At 46.0% G+C, this 19,044-nt stretch overlaps 2 protein-coding genes across 5 annotated transcripts in view; one reads left to right on the forward strand and one right to left on the reverse strand.

Moving 5' to 3' along the window:
* Positions 1-6,750, forward strand: part of abcf1 (ATP-binding cassette, sub-family F (GCN20), member 1) — a 64,132-nt gene extending 57,382 nt beyond the window's left edge. For all 4 annotated transcript variants that reach the window (XM_063048125.1, XM_063048127.1, XM_063048124.1 and 1 more), the window contains 5 exons: positions 186-218; positions 1,481-1,649; positions 3,574-3,638; positions 5,116-5,188; positions 6,570-6,750. In XM_063048125.1, coding sequence (XP_062904195.1) covers positions 186-218; positions 1,481-1,649; positions 3,574-3,638; positions 5,116-5,188; positions 6,570-6,739 — 510 coding nt within the window. In that variant the 3' untranslated portion in view covers positions 6,740-6,750. The remainder of the gene's footprint in view (positions 1-185; positions 219-1,480; positions 1,650-3,573; positions 3,639-5,115; positions 5,189-6,569) is intronic.
* Positions 6,751-9,201: 2,451 nt separating this feature from the next.
* The window catches only part of mrps18b (mitochondrial ribosomal protein S18B), a 28,266-nt gene continuing 18,423 nt past the window's right edge, over positions 9,202-19,044 (reverse strand). The window contains exons 3-7 of the mRNA XM_063048128.1: positions 16,831-16,928; positions 14,024-14,092; positions 13,028-13,094; positions 10,519-10,578; positions 9,202-9,421 (exon numbers count right to left, since the gene is read on the reverse strand). Of these exons, the coding sequence (XP_062904198.1) occupies positions 9,219-9,421; positions 10,519-10,578; positions 13,028-13,094; positions 14,024-14,092; positions 16,831-16,928 (497 nt within the window). The 3' untranslated portion in view covers positions 9,202-9,218. The remainder of the gene's footprint in view (positions 9,422-10,518; positions 10,579-13,027; positions 13,095-14,023; positions 14,093-16,830; positions 16,929-19,044) is intronic.

Raw genomic sequence — 19,044 nt, forward strand, 5'->3', positions numbered from 1 at the left:
AAAAGAACTAGCTTAACCACAATTGACTGGCAGAGCATATTGGATGGGCCAAATAGCCTAATTTAGCTCTGATATCCGGTAGGTGGTTGGTTGGCAGAGACTCAGGTAGGGCCTGTTTCCATGCTGCACCTCTGTAGGAATCTGCTTAACAGCTGTGAAATATAATTTTCCTTTTTTTGTTTCAGACCATGGGTGAACAGAGAAAAAATCACAGGCTGGTGAGTGTCTCAGAGCAACTTGTAGACTAGCGTGATTACAGAGCTGATGAATGGTGTTGTGGCCGGTGAAGTGAAGCTTGAGAGAGTACTTGCCCTCTGCTCGCATGGCCAAAAGGCTGGGTGGAGACCAGTTCACTTGTCCCTTTTCACCTTCAGCCTCCTCTCAGGAGCCACTCATGGCTAAAGCAGGCAGGAATCTTTGCAGTTTGGCTTGCCCACTTAAGCAAACACTTGGATGTTGGTTTACCAATGCCAGATGTGGAGTGTGAAAATGAATAGTGTTTAAAAAATATTTCCCTTGTCCCACAGGGAAAGAATTGGAAGTCTGCATTTGTCATGCTACAGGGCTTGGGTTGGGTGGGGGATGATCTGGACTACATTTGAGTTGACCCGCTTCGGGTGTTGACTGAGTTATTCCTGCAAGGCAGAAGATGGTCTAGAAACTCAGTTGTTGAGTTTGAGTACTGATGAAGGGGCTTGATACAAAAACATCAACTGACATTCCCTTCCAAGGATGCTGCCTGATCCATCTGAGTGCCTTGCTTGTTGCTGCAGACTCCAGCATCTGTAGTCCTTTGTCTCAATATATTCTTCGGGTGTGTAGGGGGAGACTCCACAGGGAAATATTTGTCGTATTTTACACATCCCCTTTAATAAAATAATGCATTGGAATATAAAAGCAAGGACTTAATGCTGAGGCTTTATGAGGCATTGGTCAGACAGCACTTGGAATATTATGAGTTCTTGGCCCCATATTTAAGAAAGGATGTACTGGCTTTGGAGAGGGTCCAGAGGAGGTTCATGGAATGATCCTGGGATTGAAAGGGTTAATGTGCCCAAGACTTTTGCACAATGCTGTATTTGTCAACATGGAACAGAGGGTGAATCTGGCGAGAGCAAAGGATGTTAGGAATAGCGAGGGTGGAGTGCCACAGGAGGAGTGTGGGACAGGTGGCAGAGGAGTATCGGACAGGGGTGGATTTATCGATCATTACAGAATGTCTCTCTGGTGCCTCCCACTCCCTCCCCTTTCTCCCAACCATGATTCCCCTCTTCCTGCTCTCAGTCCACAGTAGAGACCCATATTGGAATCAGGTTTATCATCACATATGTCATGAAATGTTCTTTTTAGCGGAATACATAAAATTACTACAGTACCTTGCAAGAGTCATAGGCACCCTAGCTATATATGCCAAAAACTTGTGCACAGTACTGTATGACTTACGGTCTTCTAATAAAACTACGCCTTCCCTTGTGCACAGAAAATAGGATTCTTCAACCAGCAGTATGCAGACCAGCTCAACATGGAGGAGACAGCAACGGAGTACCTCATGAGGAATTTCAACCTACCGTACCAGGACGGGCGGAAATGTCTTGGACGCTTTGGCCTGGAGAGCCATGCCCACACCATCCAGATCAGCAAGCTCTCTGGTACTGAATGGGCTGGGTCAGCCTGGGAGGGGAGGAAGAAATTTGGGGGACCTGATTTAGTCTGTGTTTGGGAAAAATGGTTGCTGTGCATGCCAGCTGCAGAGTAATGTTTAAAACAGTTTGGCCCTATTAATCAAAACCATTCATGTCCCACTCCCTGGACTTTTGAATATTAGCCGTAGCTCACTGATTTTGCAATCCTTCCCCACTGAATGTTGGATTTGCTGCTGAATCTCGTTCTGCCCTGATCTGTCTTCCTCCATGTGTTCTTTCCACTGGACAGCACAGTGATGTTGCTGGTAGAACTGCTGCCTTACAGCTACAGTGATCTGGGTTCTATCCCAACCTCTGGCACTGTCTGGTCATAGTTCTTGCAACTGTATGGGTTTCCCAGAGCTCCAGGTTCCTCCCATATCCCAAATCTGTGCGGGTTAGTGGGTTTTAGAAAGACTTAGACTAGTGGTCGTCAACTAGTGGTCGATCTTTGAGACTTTCCCAGTAGATCCCGAAAAAAATGAAAAATAAATACACAAATACTGTTGTAATGTGAGCATTATAAAATTAAGTAATACCAATTAGGATAAATAGCAATACTCCCGCTACTGAAAGCTGTTTGTAAAGAGATTCTTTCTGGGTTGCGGGGCTTTAGTTCCGTTCTTTCTGCCTAGTACGCGTGTGTGTAGCTCCCCTACCATGCACCGCGGTAGGAAAGACCGGAAGTAAAATCCCGCAACCTGGAAGCAACCTCTCTTTACAAACAGCTTTCCGTAGCGGGAGTATTGCTATATTACCATTATCCTAATTTGTATTAACTGAGACATCCCGCCTCTCCTGTAAGTTCCAGGAGTGTCCCGCATATTGATGGTGGCGCCCTGATGCCCGCAAATTATATACAATATCCTGGAAATCGATTTTTTTGAGAGCGAGAGAGAGAGTGCCATGGTAGAGTGTTCAAATAAAAAGAAAATATAAAACGTACATCACCCCAGACTACACTAAAGTGTACCCCTGCCTAATAAGGGTCAAAAATAATGACAGTGTTGCTCGCTGCACTGTTTGCAACAGTGACTTTTCTGTTGCCCGTGGTGGGTTAAGACTGTAAAAGACATGTTGAGGTGAGTTTAACAGGTGTCATTCGTTCATTAGCATAGCTAACGTTATTTAAATTAGCTGGCTAGCTGCTAAGGAGCTACTCTATTGCAGACATCCCACTTCTCCCTGAAGTTCCGGGAGTCTCCCGCAAATTGATGGTGCCACCTCCCTGAAATGAGTTTTTGCAGGGTGGGATGTCTGTTAACTTATCTTTATAATGTTCACATTACAACACTTCTCCCCCTTTAAATTCCAACATTCCCCAAATGTAAATAACTGGGAAACAAACAACAGTGTTTCAGTTTGATAACAGTGGTGTCATTATCTTGCGTGCCTCCGAAGCTTATACTAGTGTCTCAGTAACAGCTTACTGTTAAAGTCCTCTGACTAATTGGATACCGGAACCATGGCTGTTCCCCGCAGCACTTTAAAAAATGGCAATCTGCTGTAGCTCCTCGGGGCTGGGACTTAACACCGTTTACAATAGCTTGGCCAATATTGTTGGCTTGTTCTGAAAAAAGGCATATTCGCTTTTCAAATTCGTCCAAAAATCTACGAGTTAATGCACTGCAGTGCAGTTGAGAATCAAGCTATGCATTTCCCTCTTCACCACATCTGTATCCAGGTCCTTAGCTCTGCAAGTGATTTACAGGCTAGGACTAGCAGCCATGACCTAGCTGGGTGGAAATGTTCAGAAGTAATACCTGCCATTGTCAGGTTACTCCACAGCCTGGAGCCTCACTGACACCGTTCCCTCACCATTCTCTGCCGCCTCGATTAGTCCATGCACGTGTGGGGGTCAGCTTGCTCAGATCATTGCTTCTATCTGCAGGTGGTCAAAAAGCGAGAGTGGTGTTTGCAGAACTGGCCTGTCGACAGCCTGACGTCCTGATTCTGGTAAGTAATCTGACACTCCAGTTACCTGAGTTGCTGTAACCTGCCGGTACTTTGTTACATTCCCAATCACCACACTTTCCCTACGTTCATTTCCTGGTCAGGGCGCACTTGGGAGCATTATGTGCAGTTCTGATTGCCACACAGTGACACAGTGGGTTGATTTATTACTGTTACATTTACTTGAGGCACAGTGAAAAGTTTGCCTTGCATATTGTTCACAGAGATCAATTCATTACACAGTGTGGTAGTAGAAGAGAGTGTGGCTGGGATCTTTGGTTGCACTGGCTGCTTTACTGAGGCACTGAGAAATATAGCCGGAATCGATAGAGGGGAGGCTGGTTGCTGCGATGTGCTGCACTGTGTCCACGACTCTGCAGTTTGTGGTCTCAGTCAATGCATTTGCCGTATCAAGCTGTGGGGCATCCAGATAGGGTACTTCAATAAAAGTTGATAAGGGTTGAAGGAGATGTGATGAAGTTTCCAGAGAGGTTGCAGAGGAGATTCTCCAGAGGTTCCAGTCCAGTGAAACACTCATTTCCCTTTCACATGCAGAGCACTGCCCAGGCCTGGTTCTGCATTTCTCCTCTATGTTGATGGCTGCACAGAGTACAGCACAAGGGCAGAAATACCGTGTGTCTGCAGCCAGGGAGTGAGTGCATTGTGGGCAGTTTTGGGAGCCGGCCCTGGAGAGGGTCCAGAGGAGGTACACAAGAATGACCTCATGTTTCCAGGCCTGTTATCACTGGAGATCAGAAAAATGAGAGGAGATCTCATTGGAATCTGGTAGGCCTAGATAGAGTGGATGTGGAGAGAATGTTTCAAATAGCAGAAGAGTCTAGGACCAGAGGTACAGCCTCAGAATACAGCTTTAGAACAGATGAGGAATTTCTTTAGTCAGAGGATGGTGAATCTACGTAATTCATTGCCACAGATGGCCAAGTCATTGGATATATTTAAGCCTGAGATTAACTGGTAAGGGGGTTAAGGGTTATGGGGAGAAGACAGGTGAATGGGGCTTTAAAATAAAAAGCAGCTGTGATGGGAAGGCAGAGCAGACTCTGGGCCAGATGACTGAATTCTGCTCGTGTATCCTGTGATGTTATGGAATTACTGAAGTTATAGCTTGATCATTAAATGTTGCCAATTTCAAGTTGGGATTTGACCACTCCTGCTCCCCTCTGCATCCTGGCCTACAGCTGGAAGGGGTCAAGGTGCTTGATATTAGAAGTTCAAAGTAAATTTATTATCGAAGCGTAGTCACCAGTGTAGTTTCAGTGAGGTCACTGAGATTCGTTTACTTGCAGCCATTCACAGTACAACAGTAAAATCAATGAAAAGCTGAAATGGAGTTGATTCACTATTTCCCCTTTCACCCTGCACTGCAGATTTATTCAACCAGCTCCCACTCTAGGTATTTGGGGACTTTTCCAGCTCTCCAGTTTCTATTTTAATACAATGTTGTTTGTTTCAAATGCAGGATGAACCTACAAACAATCTGGACATAGAATCCATTGATGCTTTGGCTGATGCAATTAATGTCTACAAAGGAGGTGAGTGTGGGGAAGGTAATGCCCTCCCTCTACCTGGGTTTCGAACATGGGCTGCATTTGGAGACAGAAGATGGTAGATCCACGTCTCACTTTCCTAGAGCTAACCATTTGGGTAGCTGCTCAATAGCAACTTCATCACTGCTCCACAAATCTGGGTACAGTCCTGACCTCAGGAGCTGAGTGTGTGGAGTTTGCTGATTCTCCCAGTGAGCACATGGGTTTCCCCTGGGTGGGGTTCTCGTGTGGGTTTCCCCGGGTGCTCCAGCTTCCTCCGACATCACAAAGACATGTGGTTGGTGGGTTAATTTGCCACTAAATATCTGTGGCAGGTGAGCGGAGTTGGGAGTGTAGCAAACTGGGATTAAGGTAGGACTAGTATAAATGGATGGCCAATAATTAGTGTGGACTCGATAGGCTAAAGGGTCTGCCTCAAGTCAGAAAGTACACAATCACTTGTTAACCATACCTCCACGGTATTGTAGAGTGGTGTTGATGGGAGCTAGTCAACATGAATACTTATTGTCCTTGCCTGCCTACTTGCAGTGGTACATTCAGGATGTCCCGTGCACTTTATGGGTGGACAGTACGTTGTTGAAGAGTATGGCTGCACAGTAGCAATAGAAGCAATTACTTGTTAATCTTCAAATCAGCTCTTGCTTGGCCTTCCATGGTGAAACTGACAGTCTGTGCCCTTAAGAAACTGGTGCCTGATTACAGTGGGGTGGTTACATAGAACCATTTATTTTTTTCCTGGGACTGATTGTTTGAAGCACGTGGTGTGTTTTCCTTGGAAGGGGATGCTAAAAGCAGGAGGGCATTGGTTTAAGATTAGAGGCATGAGATTCAGAAGGAACATCTTCATGCAAGAGATGGTGTGTTTTTTGGAGTGAACTACCTCAAATAGTAGTTGAGATGGGCACACATATATAGGCATTCGTGAGTCTCATGAGACCATGGATTTGCGCCTTGGAAGGTTTCCAGGGCGCGGGCCTGGGCAAGGTTGTATGGAAGACCAGCAGTCGCCCATGCTGCAAGTCTCCCCTCTCCACGTCCAAGGGAAGGGCATAGGACCCATACAGCTTGGCACCGGTGTTGTCGCAGAGCAATGTGTGGTTAAATGCCTTGCTCAAGCACACACTAGCAAAATTTAAAACTCATAAGTGGATGGGGATAGGAGAGGTTTATGAATGAGCTGGGCTGTAGGGCCTGTTTCCATGCTACAGACTCGTTTGAATTTAGTATTTGTAGGAGCTTGTTAGGTATGGGGTGTATGTAAATCCGGCATTCATAGCCCGGAGTGAGCCTGTGATATTGCTGTTATCACAGTAGTACGAGCAAGCAGTCACCTGTGGTATCATCTCTTTCCTCCCCCTCTTTGCAGCTGTCATAATTGTGAGCCACGACGCCCGGCTAATCACCGAGACCAATTGTCAGCTGTGGGTGGTGGAGGAGCAGACCATCAACCAGATTGATGGTGACTTTGACGACTACAAGCGCGAGGTGCTGGAAGCACTGGGAGAGACCATTAACCGCAAGCACCAGAAGGACTGAGCCTGCGGTGCTGTGTGGATGGCGAACCTGGCGGGCAGCGCGATGCAAATGAACAGTGACACCAACTGCAGCAGGAAATTCAGGGACCTCACATTGCAGTGCAGCAATTTAACCGTGACAAACTACAGCCATGTGCTCAATTGTCCTCACCTGCACTTCACATGCCAAACAAGGGAGAATTTTATGATCTATTTTTTTGAGTGATGAGTGCCTCTGGGGGTCAGAGGGGAAAGATGGCTTGGAAATGTAAATTCAAATAGTGCTGGGCAAGAGCAGCTAAACAGTGGAGTGATGGATTCGGGATTCTAAATCTTTTTTCACAGACACTGATGTACTTGGTGTGCATTGTGGGCAGTCTCAGTTGGTTTAGCGTAGAGATCCATTTGAGTTTGTTTTCTTTAAATAATTAGGTCCCTTGACTGTGGTGCTTTGTTTTCAGCTCCTGGATCTTTTTCAGCCCAGTGTGTGGGCACCCAGCTTTGCTGGAGAGCTCTCGCTGATGGTGCAATTGCAACGCCAACTTAAAGGAACACTGCCAAACAGAGCCGCACTGTCATGGGGTTTTGTGGCAAGTTGCAGGCTCTGATTTCACATGTGCTGAAAAGATACTGAAAGCTCTGAGGCTGTGGCACCACTGAGGTCTTTTGGATACCAAACTTTTCCCAATGTAATATTAAGTCAACCAAAATTGGGATGAACTCAAGTGGTACTTAGAATCTGTTACAATGAAATTTAGGAAATCCAGCTGGAGGCTGCTCCTCGGTGAAAAAGCTTGCGCAGATTTGGCACAAATTAACCTTCATTGGGGTCAAAGGAGGACAGATTGGTGCTGATTTGCTCGTGGGAAAGTGACACTCTGGTCAAACTGGCCAGAAATACCCTGTACATGTTATATAGACAAAGTGCCTGCCCTGGGGTTCCTGCTACCAGTGGGAGGATGAAATGAGGCAGAGATGTTCCGGTCTCTGTACTGAGTGCACTAGATGTGAAATGTGACTTGTGGACCCCAGCACAAGGGAGCATGATGGGCCCTATTTAAAACCTGATGTGAGTTTGAAATCTGTGGCCCCCTCAATCAGATCTGCATTTTGCACAGTGACCTTTTGTTTATTTTTCCATGACCAGGAATGGTTCCGTTTGGCACAGGATTAGTGTGAATGCAAAGTGGAAACAAGCATTGGATTTAAATTCTCTTCCCTTGACTGCTTTTTAATCAGATGGCAAATGGATGCCACATAAATAGCATAAAAATAAAAAGTACACAATGAACTCGGGCCTTTGGTGAGCCAAGGTTCTGGACTGTCATTGCACATCTTACACTTGAATAAAACACTTAGCACAGCACTTCATTAACGCTGGGTAAAATTGAGACTGTTAGGAAGAAGGCAAACTACCCATTGATTTGGAATTTCTGCAAGATCCCTCTCCTGATGCATTTCCAGGGACTTTTCTCTAGGTGCCAACCAAAGTGAGACTGGTGTGCAGAAGGAACAGCTGAGCAGGCTGTAATCTCACTGAATGTCCTATTTCATAGCTCTGTATTTGCCAGCTTAAATTTCACAGGCTCTAAAAACAACCACATCAGTGTATTTGGTTCTTTGATGGAGGATCTTTCGGGTTAACTTTCCACTTCTGTTTCTCACAGCAGGTGTGGGTGTAACTGCATTTATTTTTAGGCCGGTGATACATTAGGTTTGTTTACTGGGCAAGAGGCTTCAGTTTTGGCTATAGATCTACAGTACAGTTTACATACTGTAGTTCATAAGTGAAGAAAGTGTGGAAGATGGGTGGTTAATCAAAACTTTATTACTCCTGAATATATACGGTGTGTATTCACTCCCTCCTTGCTGGTTTTATTTCGACCTACTTTCCACTAATTGACATTCGAGCTGTGCAGAAATAGGTCAAAACCAGTGCGAGGGGGGGAGTCTGAGTGCACACAGCATGTATTCAAGGGTAACAGTATGTTTTGATTAATCACCTAACTGCCACACTACAGTAAATCTAGTGCCAAAACTGTCAGCTTCTGCCCAGTAAGTGAATACCTCCGCACCAAAAATAAATGCATTCACACCCACATGTTGTTGGAATAAGAGTTGGAAAACTGGTTGCTCTTGCTTTAAGTCTGTACCAATTTAATGTAATTAATAAGTTTTCCTATAAATTTTGCCAAATATCACGTCCATTTCACATCAACCAATGATTACCTCATTTGTGAATAAAATTCCCTTATCTGACACCTGTAAAACTTCTCTCCAATTCAGTAAATTTGTTTCGTCAAGTAACATGCTGAGTTTCCAAACAATGGAACTGAGGACAATTTGTAACCATTCACTGGCTCTCACAAACTGCAATAAAAAGATTCATTCACAATTTTATTGAAAAACATTAACTTAGCGTAACTACCACACTCTGGGCTTGTGGTCATGCTCACAAGTAGTAGCATAATCACTTTGAAAGTCATGTTCTCTGTGGAATTTCAAATGATATCATCCTTCAGGAAAGGTTTGTACATCTGCCGAATCCGAGCAACGTCCTTCTCGGGTGGTGCCTGCCACTCATACCAGCTGTACCACGGTCCCTCCTGCCGCGGTGGGGGTGGTGTTTTACCCACTGCACCATGGGAACCACAGTAGTCTTCCAGTCGTATCTCAACATGGGGCACTTGGAACCTGAGCAACCCTGCAACAGAGAGCAAGAGTGGAATTAATGCAAAGGGTAGTGACTACTTGGAATAAGCTGCCAGAAGAAGTGGTCGAGGCAAATGGTACAATGTTTAGGTACATGGAGGGGCAGAGCTTGCGAGAATATGAACTGAATGCAGGAAATTGGGATTAAGTTTTTTTTAGCATGTCGCACCAGATGGTCAGCCATTCTTGTCTGGCGCGTGGTGTTGGGATTGGTCTCACTTTGGATTAACCGGGTCAGAATATTAACAATCCTGCCTCAACCCCCCCTCCCCTTTTTTTTAACGAGGCTGAGGGGCTAGCTCGACGCTCAACCCGGCACAGATGGAAAGCGTGCTCGGAAGGGGGGCCGGACTTGGATTCAAACTTGGGAGCCTTCGCTCCGGAGTCCTGCGCTGATGCCATTGCGCCACCAGCCGGCCATGCAGATTAAGTGGGTGGGCACTGTTTTTGGGGAGGACTGCTTGGCCTGAAGGTAGTAGCTGTATGACCATATGGCTACTAAGTAATTTGAAAGTAAGTCTAGAACTCAAATCATTGGTAGTAAAATGAGACTTCCACAATATAGGTGTGATTAATTACCTGCAACAACTGGTTCAATAGCTGGAACAGCACTTAGCTAGATAAGGGATCAGAGACACGAGATTCAGCAGATGCTGGAAATTTTGAGCAACACTCTCAAAATGATGGAGGAACTCAGATTGGACAGCATCTATGGAGGGGATTAAACAGTCGATGTTTCTGACCCAGATCATTCATCAGGATCAGTGTGGTTTGATTGAGAGGGAAGTAATACATGATCATAGAATGATGTCAGTAGTAACAAACTGGCGTACTCAGTGGATAAGAAAACTGTACTGATGTCTTGCACCAATTAGTCTTGAAACAAATCCCTGATTCAAACATCTGTTATCTCCACTCTTGCTTTAAACCAAATCCCTGCAGAAAGGCAACTTGCAAGTCCAAGGTTAAATCAAACTCGTACTTGCAGGACCATCCAAAATGTGCAGTCCAGTTTAAATTCATTTCTCCACAATCACTGCTCTGTCCCCCTGCAACTGCACAGTTTTATGGCATGTTCCCCCATCTTACCGTGATCCTTTGCATCCTGGATTGCTTTGCTCAATTTCTTGTACTGTTTCATGCACACTCCTAGGATTGAACGATATGCACAGAGGAGTCAGACTCAGTAACAGAACCACCAACCACCATCAGTAAAACTAAATCCCAGGGAAGAGAACGGGGGGCAGATCCTACCATTCTTTTACCTCGGCAACACTGCTCTCTCCCCTAGTCCCTCAATTCCTTATAGCCTAGAATCTCAGTGTGACTCAGCCTCCATATTGCAGAATTACTAAAATCCAATTCTCTCTGGCTGAAAAAATTCCTCCTTGCCTCTGCCTTTCTTGGGATCCTGCTTCTAGATGTCATCCCTGTGAGGTTCCCCTTGACTTTTGTACATTTCAAGGAGGCCATTTCTCATCTGAAACTCAATGCAGTTTTTATTAGGTCAGTATCTCCTTGTAAACGTAACTTTGCTGGATCAAATAACGACAGCACAAAAAGATTGTTACTTATCTTTTCACCTGTTTATTTCTTCGAGCTCAGCCGGCGAGTAAACTCGGACCCGACATCAGGGAGAGACCCTTTCTCATCTCCCTGGCGGTTCTACAAGTTCACTGCCTGATGTCAGAAGTTATAAGGCCACCGATACAAAAGAACAGTCAGTTTGATAACCATTCCGGTCAAGTCGATGGACTATTGATACAAAAGTTCAATTAATTTGTTAGACACTCCAGCCACCTTAATTAAAGAAAAGAATGCCCTACCTGGTTTGCTGGAGCCACAACTTAATTACAAAGATAAGAACATCCGTCAAATTTATGCTTGAATTAAGAAAGGAATGTTCTAATTTCCATCAGGTACTGCTTTTTGTCAAAATCAAAAGGTGTGAAAAGCCCAGAGATATCTGATGTGAATCTGGGCAAACTTTAATCATCTTGCTCCAAAGAAAGCAGCTGTGAGACATTATTCAAACACACTGCAGTCACAGACATAGTACTGAATCCATTGTTTACAGGAATCTTGAGAATCCCCCTTTCCCTTAATCATCCTCCTGTTGGTAAAACCCACCACGCTCCTCCCACCCTTCTTCCCAGGAATCTATCTGCTGAATCTTCACTGCCTGCCATTTACCATAGGTGTATCCTCCTTGAGTAGGGAGATGAAACATGTACACAGTATTCACGTAGCCGTCACAGCAAGGATTGAATTCAGAGAACTCTACTCTTGCAGTCAACACCTCGTGCAGTAAAAGGCCAACATACCATGTATTTATTTACTTAGTGATGTAGCACAGACTAGAACCTTCAAGTCACACCACCCCAGCATCCCCACAACCCCGATTAACCCTAACCTAATCATGGGACAATTTACAATGACCAATTAGCTTACTCACCACATCTTTGGAGCATCCGGGGAAAACCTACATATTCCACAGGGAGGACAAACAAACTCCTTACTTCCAACTCTGACTGAGCTGTAATAGCACCACATTAACCACTGCACCATCCTACCTCTTGCCCTTGCTAAACGTTAACTTACCAGCTACTGCTACCAAGTCCCCCTTTCAATCTCTCACAATTTCTGTATTTTTCTGCCAAAGTGGACAACGTGCCCAGATTTTCACAAATCATATTCCATCTATCACATCCTCACCCAGTCACTTTTGTCTGTCCATATCCCCCACAGCACATCTGCGCCTTCACGCCCCACACTGTATCAAAAGCAAATGTACCATCAGACCCCTCACCTGAACAGAAATAAATCTCAGGCCTACCCGGTCCTGGCAGGGGGGCGGGGGCAGGGAAGAGATCAGTGTGTGACTGTTGTCCCACCCAGTTCCAGAGGGAGAGAGGACAGTGTGTGACCCACTACCCCACCCGGTCCCAGAGGGGGAGGGGACAGTGTGTGACCCACTACCCCACCTGGTCCCAGAGGGGGAGGGGACAGTGTGTGACCCACTACCCCACCCGGTCCCAGAGGGGGAGGGGACAGTGTGTGACCCACTACCCCACCCGATCCCAGAGGGGGAGAGGACAGTGTGTGACCCACTAACCCACTCCGTCCCAGAGGGGGAAAGAGGACAGTGTGTGACTCACTACCCCACCCAGTGTCAAGACGGGGAGAGGACAGTGTGTGACTGTTGTCCCACCCAGTCCCAGAGGGGGAGAGGACAGTGTGTGACCCACTACCCCACCCAGTGTCAGACAGGGCAGGACAGTGTGTGACTGTTGTCCCACCCAGTCCCAGAAGGAGAGGGGACAGTGTGTGACCCCTACCCCACCCGGTCCCCGAGGGGGAGAGGACAGTGTGTGACCCACTACCTGACCTAGTCCATATCCTGTCCCCAATGAGGACAAGTCAAAATCTAGCCCACCACCCCACTTCTCCAGAGGCGGAAAGAAAGATGTACTGTTGTAAAGATCATAGACCCCACTTTCATCTGGGATTGGCCCAATCATCACAGCAACATCACGCACAACTTCTGTGGAAATTTCTTTTGCTGAATACCAGTCAAAATAATTAATCGGGTCCTTACCGGTTCTGGTGGAATGGTAGGTTTCACCGGAGTGGGGACAAATGAACTGCTCCAGGAGCTTCACGTTCTGTAGGACACACAAACCAGTTTCAGTGGCATGCCAGATAACCAGGACAGTGATAATCACAGTGCAGACCAGTCATGGAGAGAGGTGGTGTCCAAAACGGGTCCTTCAACCCATTGAAACCACGCCAACCATCATTTAGTTTTACACTCAACAAACCCTATGCCATTTTATTCTCTGTATGTTCCCATTTTCTTCTAATGCCCAACACCCGCACTGTGGCACAGACTGCCAACAACAGCTCCCCTCCTCCTTTTGCAGCTGGGTTTGGGACTGTCCCTGACGCAGCTGCACATTCCTATCAACTCAAAGCATTTCACCCCTCACTTACACACTAGGGTCAATTTACAGCAATCAATTAACCCACCAACCGAACACAAGTATTTGCAAGTCTTCGAGCGGCCGAAATTGATAAGAACATGAGGGATGATATCTGTGCTCTCCTTCTAAATACTGTTATGCCTCACCCAAGCAAGTCGCCAGAGCCTTTCATCAGCATCTCCTGCCGAGCACGGCACCTCAGATAGTGCAGCAATCTGTCAGCACGTGGGTCACTGTGATTTGATTCCTGTGCTCAGGAATTCTGGCTCAGAAGGTAGTGCAGTTTCCAATCAGCCACGACAGGCACTCCGGAGGATATCTCACACAGGCTCCAGAAAAGGACACTTGATCACAAAAACTTCAAGACTGCTACCAAATCCCAGGTCTTAATCCAATAGTCTTCATGCAGAACAAATGCTTAGTCGGTCTGGAGTCCACGGATGTGTGGTTAACCGTACACCTCCAAACAGTGTGTCAGACAGTGATCAGTCAGTTGTAAGCAAACTTTAGAGCCCAACACTGACTTCTTTGTACAATTGAGAAAGGTCAGTAATGCAGCCTTGTGGGAGCCCATTACCAAATAAATCCTGCATGCAAGTAGAGATGCTTACCCTGTAGTCGACCTGAATCTTTTGGTCTCGACATATGGGGCAGGGATTGCCACTGATCTTGTCACCCCTCTGCAGGAGAAGGAAAAACAGTTTGTTAAAGTGGTATAAATGAGCAATGATCATGTACAGCCTAGGTCACAAGTACAATACTCCTGCAACCCCAAGTTGATTTTATATAATTTTATTGACATAGCAGGTCGGTTAGGAGTAACACACACAAAACGCTGGAGGAACTCGGCAAATTAGGCACATTATGGAGGAGGATAAACAGTCAACATTTCGTGCCGAAATGCTTCATCGGCCTGAGATGCTGTTTATCTCCCTCCAAAGATGCAGCCTGACCTGCTGAGTTCCACCAGTATTGTGTGTGTGTTACTCATTGAGTTCCAGCATCCAGAACCACAGGTACTTAAGATCAGTTAGCAAGTTATATCTCAGCTGCAATACTGGGTTCATATCTGGGCACTACCCTTGAGAAAGTACAGGCTTTTAGAGAGAGGTAGCGGAGGAGAATAATACAGGGCACTCTAGTCACAGGGAGAGTCTAGAGAAACTGCATTGTTCTGCAAGGATGGGTCAACGGCTTAGATTGTTGTTCTCAATTGTCCAGCTCCAAATGTTCTGGGTTTCCAATGAGACAATGACAGACACTCAGGGATCTGAGCACTTGAAGATATCTCTGATAAAATAAAGGCAGTTTCAAGGTTACAACAGGGCTCTGTTCCTGACCCGAACTGTTTGGAGGTCAGAAATTGACAAAAACTGTGTGTGTGAGGAGAGCCATGTGAGAATAGGACCAGTCAGGTGCAACAGTGGGAACGTGCATGGAGCCGGAGGAGGCACTGAATGAGTACTTTGCTTCAGTATTCACCAGCGAAAAGGACCTTGGCAATTGTGGAGATGACTTACAGCAGACCGAAAGTGTTTTGACATTACGAAAGGGGATGTGCTGGAGCTGTTGAAAGGTATTAAGTCAGATAAGTCACCAGAACCATACAAGATATACCCCAGGCTACTGTGGGGAGTGAGGGAGGAGATTGCTGAGCCTCTGACGATGATCTTTGCATCATCAATAGGGACAGGAGAAGTATCACAGGATTGGGAGGTTGCAAGTGTTGTTCTCTTATTCAAGAAAGGGAGTAGAGATAACCCAGCAAATTATAGACCAGTGAGTCTTACCTCAGTAGTGGGCAAGATATTGGAGACGATCCTGAGAGGCAGGATTTATGAGCATTTGGAGAGATATAATCTGATTAGGGAGAGTCAGCATGGCTTTGTCATGGGCATGAATAAATTCTTTGAGGATGTAACAAAACACATTGCTGAAGGTAGAGTAGTGGATGTAGTGTATATGGATTTCAGTAAAGCATTTGATAAGGTTCCCCATGCAAGACTCCTTCAGAAAGTAATCAGGGATCCAAGGAGACCTTGCCTTGTGGATCCAGAACTGCCCACAGAAGGCAAAGGGTGGTTGTACATGGTTCGTATTCTGCATGGAGGTCGGTGACCAATGGTGTTCTACAGCGATCTGTTCTGGGACCCCTCCTCTTTGTGATTTTTATAAATTTGACCTGGTTGAGGAAGTAGAAGGGTGGGTTAGTAAGTTTGCTGATGACACAGAAGTTGGGGGTGTTGTGGATAGTCTGGAGGTTTGTCAGTGGTTACAGCAGGACATTGATAGAATGCAGAACTAGGCTGAAAAGTGGTTCACTTCGATAGGTCAAATTTGAAGACAGAATATAATATTAAGACTCTTAGCAGTGTGGAGGATTAGAGAGATCTTGGAGTCCATGTCCGTAGGGCACTCAAAGCTGCTGCTCAGGTTGACAGTATTGTTAAGAAGGTATATAGTGTGTTGGCCTTCATCAACCGTGGGACTGAGTTCAAGAGCCCTCAGGTAATGTTAAAGCTACAAGACCTTAGTTAGACCCCACTTGGAGCATTGTGTTCAGTTCTGGTCACCTCACTACAGGAAGGATGTGGATACTATAGAGAGAGTGCAGAGGAGATTTACAAGGATGTTGCCCAGATTGAAGAGTGTGCCTTCTGAGAACAGGTTGAGTGAATTTGGCCTTTTCTCCTTGGAGCGACAGAAGATGAGGCATGACCTGATAAAAGTGTACAAGATGATGAAGGGCATTGATCATGTGGATAGCCAGAGGTCTTTTCCCCAGGGCTGAAATGGCTAACACGAGGGGCTATAGTTTTAAGATGCTTGGGAAGTAGATACAGAGGGGATGTTGGGGGTATGTTTTTCACACAGAGAGTGGTGGGTGAATGGAATGCACTGTCAGCAACGGAGGCAGATACAATAGGGTCTTTTAAGAGACTCTTAGATGGGTACATGGAGGTTAGAAATATAGAGGGCTATGTGCTGGGGAGATTCTAGGCAGTTTCTAGAGTAGGTTGCATAACAACAAATTCCACATCATACAAGCCCGCAATAATAAACCAGATATTGATATTCTCGTTGTACACGTTTTGGAAATGTTCCCAATTTTTGTGTCTTCAGAGTGAGAGTGACTCCTTATTTCACTTCGAGCTTGCACTTTCACGCCATTTCCTCCGTTCTGCATTTCACAGAACAGAAACGGTTTCCGAATCAACGCTTTATTTTAACTGCCTCAGTGGGTCCACTCCAAGGAGGCTCAAGCCAATTCCAGCCTGAATTAACTGGTTTCCACTCAGTCTCCTCTACACTCAGTCCACCTTTCTCAAGGCCAAGGTCGGAATGCCATCAACCAGGCAAATGCAAATATTCAGCAGGGACTGGACGAGCTCGAAACCAGAGAGAGTGCAAATCTTACTATGCAGGTTTTCCTGGTCTTCTGCGGTGGGATTAGACCTTTGTGGTTCCTCCGATAGTTAGCCCACACTGGCCGGTTGCCATATCGCTCCAAGTACTCTGCAGCAGAGTAAAATACGGTTACAACGTGGTGAGGTGTATGTGCCAACAAGTAATTTGAGATGTAAGTCGGAGCAACACAAACATGCACAAACTTCACAAACATGAAGTTTAAGAGACTACTAGACAGGTATATGGAGGAATTTAAGGTGGGGGGTTATATAGGAGGCAGGGTTTGAGGGTTGGCACAACATTGTGGGCCAAAGGGCCTGTAATGTGCTGTACTATTCTATGTTCTATGTCTATGTCCTACGAATGGAGGGAGATAGGAAATCATAACCCAATGCTCCACCACAGGGGAAAAGAAAAGACTGTGACCCACCTTGGGCCACCAAGCACCCCCTTCCAAATTCCAGAGGGAGAGAGAATTGTGTGTGCAATGTACCTTCCTAATGTTTTAATCAACTAAATGATCCACCAGCCTAATGCAAGGAAAAAGATGATCAAGTTCAAAGCAGTTTGTTTTTAGTCGAAACGCTGAGCCAGACATTCACAGACTCATTACAGATTGGTCCAATCCAGTTAGCCTTTTTCCCCGTCTTTCCCTGCAACTCAGCTCACTCCTGAACCAATGAAAGCTTGGCAGACGGCAACAAGTTGTAGGTGTCCACCTATCAGAATCCTTGGTTTAGTGCACACAAAATGATGGGAGAACTCAGCAAGTTAGCCAATATCTATGAAGGGAAATAAACAGTCAACCTTTTGGACAGAGACCCTTCATAAATTTTGGGCAGCACTGTAGAGTAGTGGTTCCAGTTATTAGAGCACAAATGACCTGGGTTCGATTGAGCCGTTGTTTTTAAGGAGTGTCTAGGTTCTGGCCGTGACTGCCTGGAATTCCTCTAGATGCTCCGGCTTCCCCCTACGTTCCAAAGATGTACGGGTCAGGAGGTTAATCGGTCAAACGGGTGTAAGTAGGTCGGAGGGGTCAGTTACGAGGGGTGATTGATAAGACCTATGGGTCAGAGGTTAATTGGTCAAATGGGTGTAAGTGGGTCGGAGGGGTCAGTTACGAGGGGTGATTGATAAGACGTATGGGTCAGGAGGTTAATCGGTCAAATGAATGTAAGTGGGTCGGAGGGGTCAGTTATGAGGGGTGATTGATAAGACGTATGGGTCAGGAGGTTAATCGGTCAAATGGGTGTAAGTAGGTCGGAGGGGTCAGTTACGAGGGGTGATTGATAAAACGTATGGGTCAGAGGTTAATTGGTCAAATGGGTGTAAGTGGGTCGGAGGGGTCAGTTACGAGGGGTGATTGATAAGACGTATGGGTCAGGAGGTTAATCGGTCAAATGAATGTAAGTAGGTCGGAGGGGTCAGTTACGAGGGGTGATTGATAAAACGTATGGGTCAGAGGTTAATTGGTCAAATGGGTGTAAGTGGGTCGGAGGGGTCAGTTACGAGGGGTGATTGATAAGTTCTAAGGTAGAAGGAGGTGAGTATACCGCTCCCATTACATGCTCCACGACTGCTGGACTGTGTGTGTAAACCTAAGAAAAATAAATGTACTAGGTTTTCTAAAATTGACTCCCTCACCCCTCCTACTGCGCTGAAAAGTCAGGACTAGAAAGGAACGGATAAGAAGCTAGAATAAAATGTGGGGGAGGGGCAAGAGTCCAAGCTGGCCGGTCACTGGTGAGACCAGGTAGGGGGAAGGTAGGTGGGTGGGGGAGGTAGGTGGGTGGAAGAGGTAAAGAGCTGAAATAAAAGGAATCTAACAGAAGGGAGTGGCATAAAGGGGAAGGAGGTGGGGAATAAGAGGAAGGTGATGGCATGTCATTAAGGTGAGGGAGGAGAAGTGGTGAAAGGGCTACCTTCCCTCACATGTGGTCTCACCTGTCTCCCCTTACCTCTTCTGGCTTGTGCCCCCTTCCTTCCCAGTCCTGATCAAGGATCTCGGCCCAAATCGTCGACTGTTTATACTATCCATAGATGCTGTCTAACCTGCTAAGTTCCTCCAGCATTTTGTACGTGATCCTCCAGATTTCCAGCATCTTCAGAATCTCGTGTTTATCCTTAGTTTAATGCAGTCCATGGAAGAATCAAGCAAAGTCCCGTGGGGTACCTGAAAGTGGGCCCACTGTTTCTGTCCCCTGCCTGAGAAAAAAAACTCACC

The sequence above is a fragment of the Mobula hypostoma genome, chromosome 5 (genome assembly GCF_963921235.1).
Source record: "Mobula hypostoma chromosome 5, sMobHyp1.1, whole genome shotgun sequence".
NCBI classification, from domain to species: domain Eukaryota; kingdom Metazoa; phylum Chordata; class Chondrichthyes; order Myliobatiformes; family Myliobatidae; genus Mobula; species Mobula hypostoma.